The sequence below is a fragment of the Purpureocillium lilacinum genome, assembly GCF_023168085.1.
Source record: "Purpureocillium lilacinum CBS 284.36 DNA, scaffold_1, whole genome shotgun sequence".
NCBI lineage: Eukaryota > Fungi > Ascomycota > Sordariomycetes > Hypocreales > Ophiocordycipitaceae > Purpureocillium > Purpureocillium lilacinum.
Window position 1 is genome coordinate 4,734,000 of NW_027072111.1, and position 16,482 is coordinate 4,750,481.

General features: G+C 61.1%; 6 protein-coding genes across 6 annotated transcripts; 3 read left to right on the forward strand and 3 right to left on the reverse strand.

Moving 5' to 3' along the window:
• Positions 1 to 5: 5 nt before the first annotated feature.
• On the reverse strand, positions 6 to 1,400 carry PLICBS_001130 (ferrochelatase hem15; the record flags this gene model as incomplete). The annotated part of the gene is made up of 3 exons (XM_018317795.1): positions 6 to 484; positions 537 to 1,113; positions 1,170 to 1,400. 3 exons carry the CDS (start codon positions 1,398 to 1,400, stop codon positions 6 to 8), a joined length of 1,287 nt encoding a protein of 428 aa, XP_018183320.1.
• A 507-nt stretch (positions 1,401 to 1,907) lies between these two features.
• PLICBS_001131 (ATP-dependent DNA helicase II subunit 1) lies at positions 1,908 to 3,954 on the forward strand (the record flags this gene model as incomplete). The annotated part of the gene is made up of 3 exons (XM_018317794.2): positions 1,908 to 1,976; positions 2,031 to 2,639; positions 2,692 to 3,954. 3 exons carry the CDS (start codon positions 1,908 to 1,910, stop codon positions 3,952 to 3,954), a joined length of 1,941 nt encoding a protein of 646 aa, XP_018183319.2.
• Positions 3,955 to 4,357: 403 nt separating this feature from the next.
• PLICBS_001132 (ATP-dependent DNA helicase II subunit 1) lies at positions 4,358 to 7,984 on the forward strand (the record flags this gene model as incomplete). The annotated part of the gene is made up of 2 exons (XM_065599726.1): positions 4,358 to 6,199; positions 6,305 to 7,984. The coding sequence occupies 2 exons, from the start codon at positions 4,358 to 4,360 to the stop codon at positions 7,982 to 7,984; spliced, it is 3,522 nt and encodes a 1,173-aa protein (XP_065455798.1).
• A 650-nt stretch (positions 7,985 to 8,634) lies between these two features.
• Positions 8,635 to 10,591, reverse strand: PLICBS_001133 (uncharacterized protein; the record flags this gene model as incomplete). The annotated part of the gene is made up of 3 exons (XM_018317792.1): positions 8,635 to 9,209; positions 9,266 to 9,607; positions 9,670 to 10,591. The coding sequence occupies 3 exons, from the start codon at positions 10,589 to 10,591 to the stop codon at positions 8,635 to 8,637; spliced, it is 1,839 nt and encodes a 612-aa protein (XP_018183317.1).
• Positions 10,592 to 13,236: 2,645 nt separating this feature from the next.
• PLICBS_001134 (uncharacterized protein) lies at positions 13,237 to 14,727 on the reverse strand (the record flags this gene model as incomplete). Its single annotated transcript, XM_018317791.2, has 1 exon — positions 13,237 to 14,727. The coding sequence occupies one exon, from the start codon at positions 14,725 to 14,727 to the stop codon at positions 13,237 to 13,239; it is 1,491 nt and encodes a 496-aa protein (XP_018183316.2).
• Positions 14,728 to 15,601: 874 nt separating this feature from the next.
• PLICBS_001135 (uncharacterized protein) lies at positions 15,602 to 16,210 on the forward strand (the record flags this gene model as incomplete). Its single annotated transcript, XM_018317790.2, has 3 exons — positions 15,602 to 15,703; positions 15,854 to 15,904; positions 16,007 to 16,210. The coding sequence occupies 3 exons, from the start codon at positions 15,602 to 15,604 to the stop codon at positions 16,208 to 16,210; spliced, it is 357 nt and encodes a 118-aa protein (XP_018183315.2).
• Between the last annotated feature and the right edge of the window lie 272 nt (positions 16,211 to 16,482).

Consider the following 16,482-nt stretch of genomic DNA (forward strand, 5'->3'; position numbering starts at 1 on the left):
CCTCGCTAGACCGCCGCCTTGCCACCCAGAGGGAACACGTTGGCCTGCTGGCCAGCGAAGAACTTCTTGGACTCAAGACACCTGTCACTCTTGCATCCTGGGCAGCGCAGACCCATCTGCTGAGAGCAGGCCACTCCGCTCTCGAGGTGCGTCTTCGCGATGTCGGCTAGGGCATCAATGAAGACGGGGCTGCCGTTGAGACTCTCGGCCCGCTTCACCGTGTCCGTATGCCCACTCTCGCCAATCACCTCCTCGTCCAGCTCATACAACGTCTCAATGTGATCAGACGTGAAAGCGATTGGGATGAGAACGAGGTCCTTCTGACCCTTGGCGATGTACTCTTCCACGGTAGTCGCTGTCTGCGGCCCCAGCCAGGCGGACGGGCCGACCTGCGACTGCCAGCACAGGCGGTATGGATTGGAGAACTTCAGGCGCTGCATCACGGCGTATACAGTGGCGGCGACCTCACCGGGGTATGGATCACCTGGGAGGACTGTGAGCAATGAAACTGTGCTGGGCCTGAAAGGATGACAAACCTCGGTTGACGACAGACATGGGCAGGCTGTGCGCCGAGAAAAGCAACACGACGTCTTTGCGTCTCTCCTCTGGGTACTCCGCCAGCTTGGCCTCGACGTTCTGCGCGAACGCCTCGACGAGGCCGTGGTGGACTGGCCATCTGTCAATGACGCTCCACGTGATAGTCCCGTTTCCATTATCCGACGCAGATTTGCCCTCGAGCCTGTGACGCCACTTCCAAAGCTCGTTCAAGCTGCTGCCTGTCGTCGAGCACGAGTACTGAGGATACTGCGTGAAGGCGACGGCTCGGCCGCCCCTCCCGTTGCCGAAGCCATCTTCCAGAAGCTTGGTGTACATCTCCTCCGTCAGAGGGTTTGCGTACCGGAACGCGACGTAGGGCTTGTGCGGCGCAGTCTCCGGGGAGATCTTGTCTAGGATCTTGCACATCTCGGCGTTTTGGTATTCGGACCACTTCCGGATCGGAGACCCGCCGCCGATGGCGGCGTACTGCTTCTGAATCTTGGGCGTCCGCCTCGCCGATATCAATGGCCCGAGGTATGACTGTAATCGACCGAGAGGGATGAGGTCGCCGTCGGCCTGGGGCGCAGACGTGTTAGCGAGAGCATTTCGGGCGCACAATCGCAGACTCATACAAAGAGGCGACTCAGGAAGTCGCCGACCTCGCCGGTCGTCGACGGACCGCCCATGTTGAGGAAGACCATGGCGGTAGGGCCCTTGGAGCCGGTGGCGTCCTGCGTCACGGGAGGCACGGGAGTCGCGAAGTGCCTGCTCTGGGACTCGAGCCGGGGTAGGCTGAGGCGGGAAGAGGTGCTGCTCCTCAAGGCATCGCGAGCCAAGCGCTGCGTCGGCGTTCTCAGCGCCATGATGATGCGACGAGCGAATGAAGACTCAATGAAGGGCAGAATGCGACCTTCGGGATCGAGGAGGGCGAGGGGAGGGCGGCCGGCCGATTTAAAAAGGCCGATTTCACGTTCTGCGCGGGCGGCGGAACTCCGAGACGTCTGGAGGCGGCATGGGCGTCAGCTCTGGCCCGGCCCGTCGGGACCATGATGCAATGAGATTCTTCGCCGAGCGGGTTTCAGCAAGTTAGCAGGGTACCTGTTAATCTGACAAGCCAGTTGGCTGAGTTGAGTAACTTTTTAACGTTCCGGCAACTGGCCAATGGAAAGATGCGTAATCTTCGACAGCGCCGCACGTGATGTCGCGACACTCGGCGCGGATCCCTGCTGCCTGGGGCGCGTTTGCCTGGAGCTACGGTTGACGATGCTCCACCAGAGCTGGCTCACGGTGCATCTCTCAGATGTCTTTATGAGCGCGGCACTGCCCATCCGCCATGTGATTCTTCCACCAAAAGATTCCAATTACCGACAATGGCAGATGGCAACTCAGACTGGAGGCGCGAAGATGACGATGAGGGCGAGCAGGAGATTGACGAAACTGTAAGCGCCACGATGACACTGTCGAGCCGTTTGGTGACCTGACCCTTTGCACAGAGCTACAAAGCCCAGAAGGATGCAATTATCCTCGCCATAGATGTCAGCGAGTCAATGTTGGAGTCGCCGCCGGTCTCGGCCTCGAGGAAGGCCGATCGAGACAGCCCGTTGGAAGCGGCCCTGAAGGCCGCCTACCACCTCATGGAGCAGCGCATCATCTCCAATCCCAAGGACATGATGGGAATCCTTCTTTTTGGAACCGAAAAGACCAAATTCCAAACGGACGGCAACGGCCGGGGCGGGCTAGGCTACCCGAATTGCTACCTCTTCACGGACCTCGACGTACCGTCAGCCGACGACGTCAAGGCGCTCAAGTCTCTAGTCGAGGACGGCGAGGACGAGGATGAGGTTCTCACGCCTTCTGCAGAGGGCGCTTCCATGTCAAACGTCCTTTTTTGCGCAAATCAAATCTTCACAACCAAAGCAGCCAACTTTGGCAGCCGCCGCCTGTTCATCATCACAGACAACGATAACCCGCATCCCTCTGACAAAGCTGCCGCATCGGCTGCCGCCGTACGGGCCAAAGACTTGTACGATCTCGGTGTCACGATCGAACTCTTCCCGATAACTAGAGGAGAGGCCACTTTTGATCTAGCCAAGTTCTACGACGTACGCCTCCCTTCGATACCGTATCGGAGTCTGTCCCTAATCAGGCATACAGGACATTGTCTACCGCGATCCCCTGGCTGAAGCCAATTTGAGCACCATCTCCGTCTCCAAGTCTGGAGACGGGCTGAGCCTTCTCGGGTCACTAACCTCCAACATTAATTCCAAGCAGACACCGAAGCGGGCATTGTTCTCTAATCTTCCATTCGAGATTGCCCCCGGTCTGCGCATCTCGGTCAAGGGCTACAACGTTCTGCATCGTCAGACTCCAGCACGGACATGCTACATTTGGCTCGATGGAGACAAGCCACAGATTGCCGCCGGCGAAACGACGAGAATCGCCGAGGACAGCACGCGGACGGTGGAGAAGAGCGAGGTCAAGAAGGCGTACAAATTTGGCGGAGAGTACGTCTACTTTTCTCCCGAAGAGCAAAAGTCCCTGAGAGACTTTGGTCCGCCCGTGATCCGAATCATCGGGTTCAAGCAGCGAAGTCTCCTCCCGTTCTGGGCCGCCGTGAAAAAGTCAACGTTCATTTTCCCCAGCGAGGAAGACTACGTTGGCTCAACGCGTGTCTTCACAGCTCTGTGGCAGAAGCTCGTCAAAGACGACAAGGTGGGCTTAGCGTGGTGTGTGGTGCGGGCAAACGCGCAACCGATGCTCGCGGCCGTCGTGCCGTCCAAGGTACCCTCGGAGGAGGGGTCCGGGACGCCGTACTTGCCGGCCGGCCTTTGGCTATACCCACTCCCGTTTGCGGATGACTTGCGAGACATCAAGCCCCCGGAGAACTTGCAGCGGAGCTCAGATGAGCTCACGTCGAAGGCAAGGGTCGTTGTACAGCAGCTGCAACTGCCCAAGGGCATGTACAACCCGGCAAAGTATCCAAACCCTGCACTGCAATGGCACTACCAGATCCTCAAGGCCCTGGCCCTAGAGGAGGAGGTGCCGGACGAGCCAGACGACGCAACGAAGCCCAAGAGCAAGGCAATGAGCAAGCGAGCAGGCGGTTATATGCAAGAATGGCATGAGCAGCTGGAGGAAGAAGCCAAGAAGGTGGCGTCGACGAAGGCACTTAAGCGAGAGGCCGACGACGACGGTGATTCAGAGCGGCCAGCGAAGCAGAGGAAGACGGCCTCGGAGAAACCGAACGCGTCGTCGATGACGGTTGCACAGCTGAAGGCGGCGGTGGAGAGCGAAGGGATCGTGAAGATGACGGTGGCACAGTTGAAGGATGTGGCCGGCGCCAAAGGACTCAGCACAAGTGGCAAGAAGATGGAGCTTATTGAGAGGATAGAGCAGTGGGTGGAGGAGAACACTTGATGAGGTGATGAGCCTTGACAAGGCGTGTCGTGGCTGCGGTTGGTAGTGGCTGGGAGTTTGGCTGGATACACGGACGGGGCAGGATACGAACACGGACCTCAGTGTGGTGATGTTGACCATGTCCTTGAAAGGCTGTAAGTGGCACGATGGCAGGTCGCCAGGTGGCCGACTGGGACGCGGCAGCTGGCTGGTCCCGGCTATGGGCGCATATTCTGGTTGCTGTAGTAAACTCTTGCTCATCAGACTCGGGATGAAGCCTTGATCTCTTCTTTCTTTCAACTCCGTGCCGCCACATGCCAAGGTCATCGCTGCCTTCTTTCTCGTTTCTGACGTTTCTCTTCTGCACCCTCGTCGGGAAATGAAGCATTAATATCGAGGTTCCTCTCGTAGATGCATCATCGCGATGGCGGAGGCAGCAAAGCAGCCGCCGGTATCAGCACCGACTGGAGCGAGCCAAGGTGCCCGAGTCGCTCCACCGACGCCTGTCGCGACGCCTGCCGGCAGACCGGCCACTGGAGCCAGCCCGGGGCTGGCCAATGCTAGCGCCTGCGCCAACACCTTTGCCAGTGGCAGCCCAGCGACCCCAGCCTCGACGCTGGTGGCTGGCACAGCCCGCAAATCACTGGCCTCGAGCCCCTACCAACAGCAGGAGTCCCACCGCAACCAACAATTGCGACCGCGACGCGGACCGCTCCAACGACGGCATCCTCGCCTCGTGTATCCGCCATCACCACGCTCGCCAGCCTCGTCGCCGCTGCCCCCCCGCCCGCACACCGGCGCGTCGCCCTCGGACCAGCAAGAGCCCGGCGCCCGAAGCTACCTCGAGCGGCTGCTGCGCGTGGTCCAATCCGCCTGTGCGGCCCCGCGGCAGCGCGACATGGCCGACTTCCTCGCGAGCTTCAACTTCGGCGCCGCCGAAGCCCTCCCCGCAGAGCCGTCGGCCTGCGACTCCGTCGAGGAGCTCCAGTTGCGCCTGCACGAAGTCCTCGAGGCCAAGACGAGCCCGACGCGCGCCGAGCATGTCGCCACCACGATCGACCTCGCCGCCGGGGCGCACCTAACGCTCGGCGTCTCACAGACCGAGAACGATGCCCTCGAGGGTCTAAGTAACGTCGACCCGTCGCTGGCAGGCATGGCCTCGAGTGGCGGCGGAGATGGACAGCAGGCGGCCCTGACGCGCACCGTCAGGGTGTCCGATGCCATCTCCAACCAGCCGCAGAACGACCCAGTCCTCCAACGAGCCATTGCCAAGTATATCATCGCCGCAGTGAGCGCCGCCGATGGCAGCACATGGGTCATGCGCGAGATGTCCCGCGCCAGCCAGGGATGGAACTTTACCTACCAGTGCAGGGACTCGACCCAGCAATGGGAGCGCCAAAACAAGGGCAAAGCCAAGCACATCATCGCCGAGTACACCCACAAGGAGCCCGACCCGGCCGTCGTCAGCCGGCCAGCGTTTGACTGCCGCGGCTCCGTCAAAATGTCCTTCTCCCGAGAAAGTCGCACCATCTCCGTAAGCTACACCCACACGCCGCTGCACAGAACCGTCGCAGAGATCGCCGAGCTCTTCCGCCCAATCCCGCGGGAGGTGGCACCCCCTAAACCAACCAAGCAAAAGACACCCAAGACCCCGGGCACTGGCAAGAAGCGCAACGGGCCAAAGTCACAAAACGAGACGGGGACTCCCAGAAAGAGGAAAAAGAAGAACAACGGCGAGGCGCAAGCGGCAGCGGGCGCAGACGAGCAGCCGTTGGGCGAGCTGGCACAGAATGGAGGCGAAGGCTCCGGTGCAAATGGACCACAAAATGGCCAGGCGCCCGCCGAAGCTACAGCTCCGGGATCTTTCCCGGTCAATGTCACTCCAGAGGAGGCCGTCCGTCGGCGCGAGTTCGCCATCCAGCTGCTCAGCGGCTCGGGCGTTGACCCTGACTCGCTTTCCACCGACCAGTTTAACATCTTTGCGAACCAGTCTCCCGATCTACAGAAGGAATCGCTCAACATGCTCGTCAAATATGGCGCCGAGCGGCTTCGTATCGTGCACCCGAGTAATAGAGATACTCCAGCTTCAGCCTCGCCAGGCACGTCGGCGCCGCCAGAGCAGGCCTCTCAACCTACGCCGTCCGGGCCCACAACTACCAAGGAGCTGGTGCCGCAATCGCAGGACGAGGCCGGCAAGGGGCGCAAGTCCAGGAAGATGAGCAAGTCACGCAATGCCTGCTTCCGGTGCAAGGAACGCAAGGTCAAGGTAAGATTGCCACGCCCAGACGTAACCACTAAATCCTCCCACGCTGACACATATCCTATTTAGTGCCCGCGAGAGAGACCATCGTGTGCTGAGTGTGAGACTGAGGGACTCACGTGCGAGTACGCGCCGCAGAAGCCGAGGAAGAAGAATCCCAAGGGCAACGCCAACGCCAAGTCAGAAGCTACAGTCCCGGCTGACTACGATGCCGAAAGTGACGATGCACCGGCAGACGAGGCCGCGGATGAGGGCCAGGCTATGGACGAGGAACAGGCAGAGGACGATGCAGAAGAAGAGGCCGACGAGGTTGACGAAGACCATGTCGACCAAGTCGAGTACTCAGCCTACCCCCAAGTCCCAGTGTCTGACATGCTCACGCCCAGCGCGGATGCTCATAACCATGGTGCCCAGGGCACGTCCGCCGGGCCGTACTTCCAGTCGGCATCTGGTCTGGCCCTGCCCCTACCCGAAGAGCCGTCTGTCCCTCAACAGCTCTATAGCTCTGGAACAGGCCTCGTCTTGCCGCAGGGGACCATGTACTACCCGCCCCCGATGGAACCGACCATCGACACGGCAGCGCTACAGGCTGGCAACAACGGCGCGAACCTAGCGACGGCCTCGCCCAAGCAAGCCAAGCAGCAAGCCAAGAACTCGCGTCGAAGCCTGCCATCGGCCCAGGCCAGCCTCCAGGCGAGGGACAACACGTCAGTACGCCACAGCAACGCGTCTGCGTGGGCGTCTAGTGTCGCCCAGAACAGCCACGATCCGGCTGCCCAGACAGCCGCTACCTCAATGCAGCAGCAGCGAGCTGCGTCGACACACCGATCCCGTGGCTCGACGTCGAGGATCCAAGGCCAGTCTCCCCGCTTGCAGGATGCCGCATCCTTGTCGCAGGCTGCACTGGAGCACCAGAGGCAGACCCCCGTCGCGAATTTGGCGATGCAGGCTGAGGCCACCAGGTCCGCATCCGCGCAGTCCGCCGAGAGGCCCCGCGCCGCGTCTCGACAGGCCCAGCGAGCGCAAGCCGGCACTCCTCGGGGCACCAGGACCGCGGCGAGCGCTTTCCAGCCCCCTCCACTATCTGTGCAGCAGCAGCCTCAAGCGGCGGAGCCTGCTGTCGATAACTCGGCAAGTCACCACCGCACCGGCTCCGCGAGCAACATGAACAGCTCGACGGCGTTTCAAAGCTTCGGGCGGTACGCGGACCACCAGGCAGCTCCAGCCGCGTCGGCGGAGCGCATCACGTACGAGCCGTATTCGTATCAGCGCACCACGCCCGCTGCCGCCCCCGCGTATCCCGCCTACGACTACGGCCACGGGGCGACGCAATCCGCGACGGCGGCGGCGGTCGCCACCAGCGTGTCGATGGATACCATGCACACGAACCTGGCGACGACGTACCCCTCGCACACCACGAACCCATCCGCCCTCTCGGCGGGCTCGCGCGCGAGCAACAACACCTCGCCCAACCTGACCCGGTCCTCGTACGGCTCACCACAGGGCTTCAACGCGCGGCCCGCGGCGGCGGCGCAGCCGGCTCGTCAGGGGGCGCGCAGTTCTGTGGATCAGCACCAGCAACAACACCAGCAGCAGCACCAGCCGCAGTCTCAGCACAACCAGACCTGGTACGGCTTCGGCGGCAATACCAACAATCAAAATAACAATAACAGCACCACGGCACATCGTGGAGCGCATCGCGGCCAGGAACAGCAGCACCAGCAGCACCAGCAGCACCAGCACCACGGCTACGGGTGGAAGATGACGGACCATTGGGGCAACGTCTCGTGAAGTAGGCGCGTGGGCCAATCTTGCGCCAATCTTGCGCCAGCCTTACAGGCAAAGTTACAGAGTGTGTGGCCGGACGTTTGGCGTGCCGAGAGCACGCTGTGCCGCAGACGGTGGCAGCACCGGTGGGGAAACGAGCGAGCCAGCGCAGCAGTGCGTGAAACCTCGCCAGAGTCGGAGAGTGCTACTGGGCGGGTACAAAGATGACGAAAGGAAGCGTATATGCGTGAGTTTAGAAAGGCGTTTGAGGGGTGCGCGGGTGGGTTGAGACGGGAAATGTGGATTGATGCATCTCGCTTGGCCCAGGATGGCCCCTATACCACGGCAGCATGCTTGCTTGTGTTGACACTTCACTTGCACTTGTCAAATGATGAGACGGTCAACACATATCCGGAGGAAAGAAAGCTGGGCAGTGTGCAAAAAGGTTGCTCTTTTAATTGTGCTCCTTGGAGCTCTATCCCTCTATTAGATGGTTCTATTTTCTGAACCATACCATATACCCCCCCCAAGACCCTGTCGTGGTCTTACCATGATATATAAAAAACGACAATTTCCAAGAAACAAAACGCCTGCTGAGATGCCAGGGTATCCCAGTTCATTATTGCGTACAGTTATTTTCATGAGGAGTTCCAAGAGGTGACGGTGCCATTGCCCTAATCCGAGAGGGCAAATTTGCTAAGCGCGCGGAGGCGGGCGCCATAGAAGTAGAGCAGCCAGATGCCGACGATGCCGATGACGCTGAGGCCACCGAGCAGGCTGGTGCCGCGGGCGACGCCCAGGTTGCCGAACAGCGGGTGCGCAAAGAGGACGCTGCCGCAGGCGAGGGCGCTGCGGAAGAAATCGTTTGCGGCGAACAGGCTGGCGGCGTACTGGGGGTAACTCAGGGGCACGTAGACGAAGATGCACTGCATGACGACGAAGCAGGTGGCGCCGTAGATGGTGATGCCGATGGTGGGCACGATCCAGTGGATCGAGGCGCGAGCCGTCCACGCGAACAAGAAGAGGCCAATGGTGGGACCAAAGGAGGCGGGCAGCGCGGGAACCAGACGGTTCTCCTGAGCGGGCATGCCGAACTTCATGATGCGCGGGTTCATGTAGTAGTAGAGGTATCCCACATATAGGGCGATACCAATGATGCAGGACACGAGAATGCACAGGAAGACCAAGCCGATCTGGCCGAGGTTCATGTGGTAGTCGACGGGATAGACGAGAGGGAAAACCTCGAAGACTGGAAGCCGTTAGCGTCTGGACTGAAGGGCACGAGATGCAGAGGAGCAAACTTACAAGAGTAGTAGATGCCGTAGATGATAGCCGTGTAAATCTGGACGAAGAGGACGGCCGGGTCCTTGATGGTGATCTCGAGAGGCTTGATGAGGGCGTCGAGGGCGATGGACGACACCTTCATGTGGCGCTGGTCAATCTCGCTCTGGGACATGAAGCGCTCGTTGCCCGTAAGCTTGCGCAATCGCTTGGCTCGGCGCAGGAGGATGTTGGGCGAGCTCGTCTCAGGGAGGGAGATGAACATGGTGACGAAGACGGGGGCGGATGCCCAGATGGAGATGAAGAGGGACCAGCGCCAGCCCTCAACGGGGACGGCGAATCCAGACAGGAGCGGGCCAAGGGCGGCTGCATTGACATTCGTTAGCATGTATTTCCCTTTGCGAAGTTGGGAGCGTCAAGAAACTTACGTCCACAGTAGGCAGCCGAGACCCAGGCAACCATGGCAAAGGGGAGCGCCATGAGGCTGTACATGTCGCCAAGCGAGGCGCCACCCGAGGCCAGACACGGCGAGCCAAAGAAGCCCTGGAGGAAACGCAGGACCATGAGTCCAGCATAGTTGGGCGCAAATGCGGTCGGGATTGAGAGGATGACGAAGAGGAACATGGTGACAATGTAGACGGGGTTGCGGCCAATGCGAGGGATCTCGCTAAGGGGCGAAAAGATGAGCGGACCAATGCCATAGCCCAGGACGTAGATGGACAGGCCCAGAGTGGCCTTGAGCTGGCTGACGCCAAACTCCTTCATGACGCCCTCAGACGAGGACGTGTAGATGGCGGACGTGGTGTAGACGACGAACGTGTAAAGGCAGATGACGAGACCAATGTACGTGCGCTTCTTGTTGGTCCAGTTGTGCGGGTTCTCGGCGTCGTCGCTGTAGTACCAGTCGACGAGGATGGCGCCGTCCTTTGTGCGCTGAGGCACGACGGGAATCGACTTGACGCGCTGCACATCGTGGGCCTCGTCGGCCTCGAGGCGTGCCTCGGTGAAAGCCGGCGTCTCTTCAGGCGACCGTGTGCGATGGAGATGTAGCGGCTCCTGCTGGGCTCCTTGCTGGTCCTGCTCCCGCTTCTTCTGCTTCTCTGGGTCGACATCGGTCTCCTTCTCGGACAGGTTGCCCGCGTTGTTGTTGCCATCACCGCCGTGAACTGTTGAGGATGACGACGACGTCACTGGGCCTTCATCGACGACGGCATTGGGGTTGTCGACTAGTTGCTGCCAAGGCTCGGGCAACTTAAAGTCGGCTCTCTCTTCAGGGTACTGGAGGTACTTGTTCTTGGTGAGGAAGCGGATCAGCTGCCCAATGGGGGCATCGCGGATCAAGTCTGCCATGGCTGGTAGTTGCTATGAGGCGCAATTGTAAGAGGGTATCGTTGCACTTGAGTTTTGATGGTTGAGTTTGGTGGGTGAGGCAGCAACAACTCTGGTGTTATCCGACAGCTACAGCTCGATGGGCGAGCTAGGAGCTGAGGCTCGGGTTGCTTGCTTTGCTCTTGTCTGAAGGACAGAAGAACAAACAATGCACCCACGAGGTAAAGCTAGAGTCTTATATCCCGACGCACGACGCTCATCCATGGTGCGTTTCGCCATAACGTGCTCGGGGCGGCTCACTAATAGACATGCCCACGTTTCGAGCGCCATCCGCATCCGCATCCACATGCGCCATCCGCCGCCATCCACGGCCGGCGTCATGGCGAGCCAGGGAGCGTCGACTCACACGGCGGTGGAGGAGCAAACGTGACAAAAGTGAGTGTGCTAGTGCTCTCGCAGGAGCAGCTAGCTCCTCTGGGCCGTGGTGCTTAGCGATCGGATGCCGGACTCTGCGGATCTAAGAGCCGGAGTGCCACGGAGTTACGTCGAGACTCGAGAGGGCCGGCTCAATGGATTGGATTGGCTGGCGGCCGAGAGCCTGACATCAGCAAGGATTTTTGCGTTATGGTTGCCAGCTTCTGACATGTGGCGTCTCCCCACCATCAGTTTCGTTTGCGCCGGAGCAACTCGAGGGCCCAGATTACCAATGCCGGCCGGGTGCGAGCCTCATTACCAAACCAGATGCAGGCAAGCTTGGCAGGCACTGCAGTCGGTCAATCAATCAGTGAATCAATCAACGGGCATTGCATCACCGCGGACAGGTGTGTGCGTGCTCGCTGGCGTGGACGCTGGCTCGCTAATGCACCGTTATCTCGCGGTGGTCGTAGATCTGGATGGCAAGCTGGAGAAGGCCGTGGTAACTCAGCAACTCGCCTCGTCTGTTACGTCTGGCACAACACCCGCTCTCGCTGATGGCTGGCGCCGTCCTCGGACGAGATAGTTTGGGAGATGGTCGACGAGGGACGGCAAGGTTGGCCGAAACAAGACACGATCGCGAGCCTCGACCGCATCGACCCTTCGCGGGTGGCAGAAAGCCAACGGTCGGCCTGGTGAAACGAGCATCATCACTGGAAGGCAAGCGTTGCTGGCACTGTCCTGCGGCTCCTTCCTGCCCAGCAGCACGCCTCCAGTCATCCAGTGCCCAGTGCCCCACCCGTCATCTCGCGTTGCTGCACGGGGCAGTCGCCGCCGCCGCAGCCCTACGAGCTTGCAAACGTGGGTGCGTGCCGTGGACCTGCCCACTGCCGTGGCATTTCGCGGCGCGGCAGCCCCGCCGTGGACCTCCAGGGCAGTCGTTGACGCACCGGGTTGCTGGGATAGGCCTAGCGACAGCCAGCTTGGCAGGCGTGGCAGGCGCGAACGACGACTAGGGTCAAGGTGCTTAATAATTTGGACTCAACCGCTGGAAAAAAGGGCTGAAAGGGCGGGCAAGCGCGCCGTCGCACCCTTTCTCATCAACGCCAGAGCTTGCAGGGCCTCGCGCTCGGTGAGATTCCTTCCCGATGCGGTAACCGCCAGTCTCCTGCCCTGTGATGGATGGACGTGTAATGAACTTTTCCACTCACTGTGCGAGGATGCGAAACGTCTGTGCCGCTGTGCCTTACGAGCTCTCCACAACTCGCTCGCATATCCTTGTTCTCAGCATCTTAGCACAGTAATACTTGTACGCGACAGCTCCTTCGTTTCTCAAATCAGTGCCCATGCCGACCACGACGCACGGCGCAAGGTTCGCGTTCGGCTCGACTTTGGTCCATTTGGCCGATGACTCTTTTTCTCTTCTGCATTCTGCTCCAATTCACTTCGCTCCCCCCACTGTCGGATACTTTCTCTCTCCCCTGCACCCTTGCCCTTGTTCCCGCCCTGCGTTGGACACATTGTCTCCGCCTGAGGCGGGCCCAGTCCAGCCGGCTGGTGCCGTTTGTTGTTCACTATACGAGTTACGGCATGGGACGCAGCAGTAAAAATCGTGAACAAAGAGCCGACTTCCGCCGCAACATCTTCACCCCTCGTTGTGAGACGGCGGCCCTGCCGTTCGTCGACCCTCGCGCCGAATTCTGTCGCGCCAAGGGCGACAAACCAAAGGGCCACACACGCACACGCACGCACGCTCTCACGATTTACCATGCCCACGATCTCAGCTCACGGCGGCTCTCTCGGACCAGCCGTAAGCTTGTCGAGCGCCTTTGATGATTGAAAGGGTGGTAGGGGAGTGGAGAAAGCCCGCCTCGGGAGCGCGAACCTTAACCACTTGCCATAACCCCGTACCGTGTTAGCTCGGGTGAGGTCAGCGCCCCCGGCTTACGAGCCGCTGGTCCGCTTAACCCCGGCCGTGAACAAGCTCCGATCAGCCACCAAGCTCCGAAGCCGGGTCTCCGACGCCTCGACCGGCCGTCAGACAAATTCGGCTCTGGCTCGGTACTCTGATACCCGGCGGCACCATGGCATGTGCAGCGCAGGCATGTACCAGGACAAGGACCAAGGCAACCATCACGGCTCTTTCCTGTTCTCTGTCCCACATTGCGCCGGGCATCGCTTTTGCAACAGCTCCTTGCCGCGAGCTCCCCAGTATCTCTGGATCGCGGCGTTCTCGCACACGTATAATTACATTAGCTCATTCGAGGCGACGCGCTCGCCCGTCGGGCCAGTCGCGTCTGCTGCAGCATCCTCTGCACCTTGGCCGTCGTCTCGGCGTCCCCCGTTCTGCTGAGTTGGTCCACCACCTCCCAGATGCGCCCGTCCTCGCGCTCCACAGCGCACTCGACGAGTCGTCGCAACCACCCGAGGTGGCTCCGTGCCGCCGCCACCGCTGCGCCGCGGCCGCTCACCGAGGGCAGAGAGGCAGCCTGCCGCGCGAACCGGAACGCCAAGTCGAGCTCCCCAAGCTCGGCGCAGCTCGGGATGAGCTCCTCGTAGATGCGCGCGTTGCGCATCGCGTCGTCGTCCTCGGCGATGGTGGCCATGTAGTCTCTCGCCAAAGTGCGCTTCGTGTCCTGCTCGCGGCTGTTGACCATGAGGGTTTGCAGCAAGCTCGAGTCGGGCAGCTGGCCGCATAGCGCGGCTACGTCGTGGTACAGGCCCATGGCGCTCTCGCTGCCGTCCAGCTCGGACATGGCCTCCATCACCACGCTGACCACGGCTAGCGGCACCAGCCCGTCAGATGCCAGGCCTCGCAGCGCCCCCTCGGCGTCATTGACGAGGCGAGGCCGGCCCTTGAGCGCCTCGTACACCATTCGAGTGTTTCCCCGCACGACTCGGATGCCATTCTTCTTCATGATGGACAGGATACGGAACGCCCCTGCCATGTCGCCCGCCCTCGCAAACGCCTCAGCGACAGCCTCGTAATGATACGCCATGACACGGGTTCTCTGCGCGATGAGGTCGAGCGTCTCCGTCGCCAAGGAAGCGTCTCCGTGCCGTGCTGCTGTTGCGAGCACGTTTTCCACGACGCCATCGGGCGGCTGCAACAGTGAGTTTCTCACCGCTGCATTCCACGCAAACATTGTCCCAGGGTAGTGGAACGCCTCGCTGCAGACATCCAGGGCAAAGTACAGCAAGGTCGTTGCCGCGCTGCCATGCACATCCCCGCTCATGCGACGATGCATCAGCTGCAGCATCTCGTCCAGGAACCCCAGCTTGCCGAATACCATGATGAATATGTCGTGTACCCAGGGGTCGATGCGCCCGCCCGCATCGATCAGCTCCGTCAGCCTCGCGTACGCTAGTTCGTACTGCTCATCACGCAGCAGGCCTAGTACAACACTCTGCTTGGCTGGCGTATCGATGACAAACCAAAACTCCTGCATGATGTCCAGGACCTCCTGCCGGAGCGCGTAGTCTGGGTGGTTCGCCAGTGCGGCCAACGCACCATGACACATGGCTGCCGTGGGCTTCATGCCCTGTGACGCCAAGTCGTCGAGGATCTTGCGCACGCCCTCGGCCGAGCCCTTTGGGTCGGCCATGGCGTCCATGACGCACTCGTAGACAAAGGGGCTGGCGGGCTGGCCGCGGGAGCCGAGCAGGTGTCGCACGAGCTGCAGTATCCGTCCGTGCCGGTCGATACTCTGGCCGTGGAAGCTCCAGCCTTGGGGATCGCGCATCGCCACGAGCGCCGCGACAATGTCGTCGACGGAAGAGTGTTGCAGGGCATCCTCGGTCGGCGGCGTCGGTGCCAGGAGGCGCTCCTCCCACGTCTGCGCTCGCGCCGGCGCGCGTCGCCGTGGTCGCGGTTCGCCAGAAGAGCTTGCTGGAGCCCTTGGAACTTCTCCTGCGCCCTGTGTGCTCGTCCCAAAACGACGACTGCTTTGTGCGAGTTTCGAACATCTGACAGACCGGATTCGCGGCGCGGAGCTGGCGAGGGCGAAGCTCCTCGAGCCGACTGCGCGGTGCAGTGCGGCCCCGTCAACCGCCGGGCATAGGCAGCGCCATAAGCCGTCGTAGATCAATTGGCCTCCGCGCATCGTCGTTACCGCCGTTGTCGTCGTCGTCGTCGCCCGGCGCAGCCGGTTGACCAATGCTGTTGCGCAGACGTAGCTGCTGTCGATGGGATAGCAGACCGATGATTTTCCTGCCACAGGGGACCGGGGAGCTGCCACAGGCAGAGCGCGGTCGCTCTGCGTGCGTGAACTGCTCAGTCATCAAGCGGGGCGATGCACATGGCGGGGCGCCGACCGCAAAGCACTCCTCTCACCTTGGCCTCACCGAGAAAGAGCCCACTCCAAACGACAAGCCAGTGCCGTTCGTTCTCAGAGCTGCTGCCACCCCAACAACTGAGCCTCCATCGTCACCCATCACCCCACGCACCGCCTTCCACGCACGACGCGCCACCGTGCGCAGCACCACCACAGCGACAATGGTTCGTACCTCTCCTCTCCTCCCTCCGCGCTCCCCCAGCGCCGGCAACCCCAGCTGACAGACACGGCGCGCGCCCGCCAGTTGCCCCTCGGCTTGCTCAACGCCGCTCAAGGCCACCCCATGCTCGTCGAGCTCAAGAACGGCGAGACCCTCAACGGACACCTCGTCCAGTGCGACACGTGGATGAACCTCACCCTCAAGGAGGTGGTCCAGACGAGCCCGGTGCGTGGCGCCACCCCTGCGGCCCTTGCCCCATGAACTCCCCTCCCATTGCCATCGGAGCAAGACAGACGTCGATGAAGCGAATGGCGGGAGAGGCGTTGCCATAGGCAGACGGATGGACATACGGACGCATGCTAACCAGCTTGACAGGAGGGCGACAAGTTTGTGAGGTTAAAGGAGGCCTACGTCAAGGGCAACAATGTACGTCCCCTGCCCTCCCCTCGAACATTGAATGGCCAAGGCCCCAAAAACACATACACACGTTGCGCAGATCGCTAACCGCCGACCCCTTACTCGTTCCAGATCAAGTACCTGCGCGTGCCCCCCGAGATCATCGACAAGGTCAGCGAGTCGCAAAAGGGCGGCCAGGGAGGCTTCCGCGGCGGCCGGGGAGGTGGCCAGTCAAGAGGCGACCACGGCGGTCGCGGAGGCGGTGACCGCGGGAGGGGAGGGCGTGGAGGCGGCGGCGGTGGTGGTCGGGGTCGCGGCAGAGGCCGCGGTCAATGATTGGGTTGATCGGGTTGCTGCTGGGTAGCAGTCGAGACGGCGGGAGAGTGGAAGGGGAGAGAATGGCTTGGGCTGTGGGCGGTTAAGAACGTGCCGCTGGCCGCGAGTCGGGGCCGGGATACAGGGTATGCACGACATAGAAGGGAGTCACGGACGACTTTGTAGGATTTTTCTGCTTTTTAACGCCCAAAATACCCTGTCTGAGAGCATGGGGTTCACGACCCAATTCCACAGGGACCTTTGTCTCGCAGAATCACTTGCAGGGACGGCGC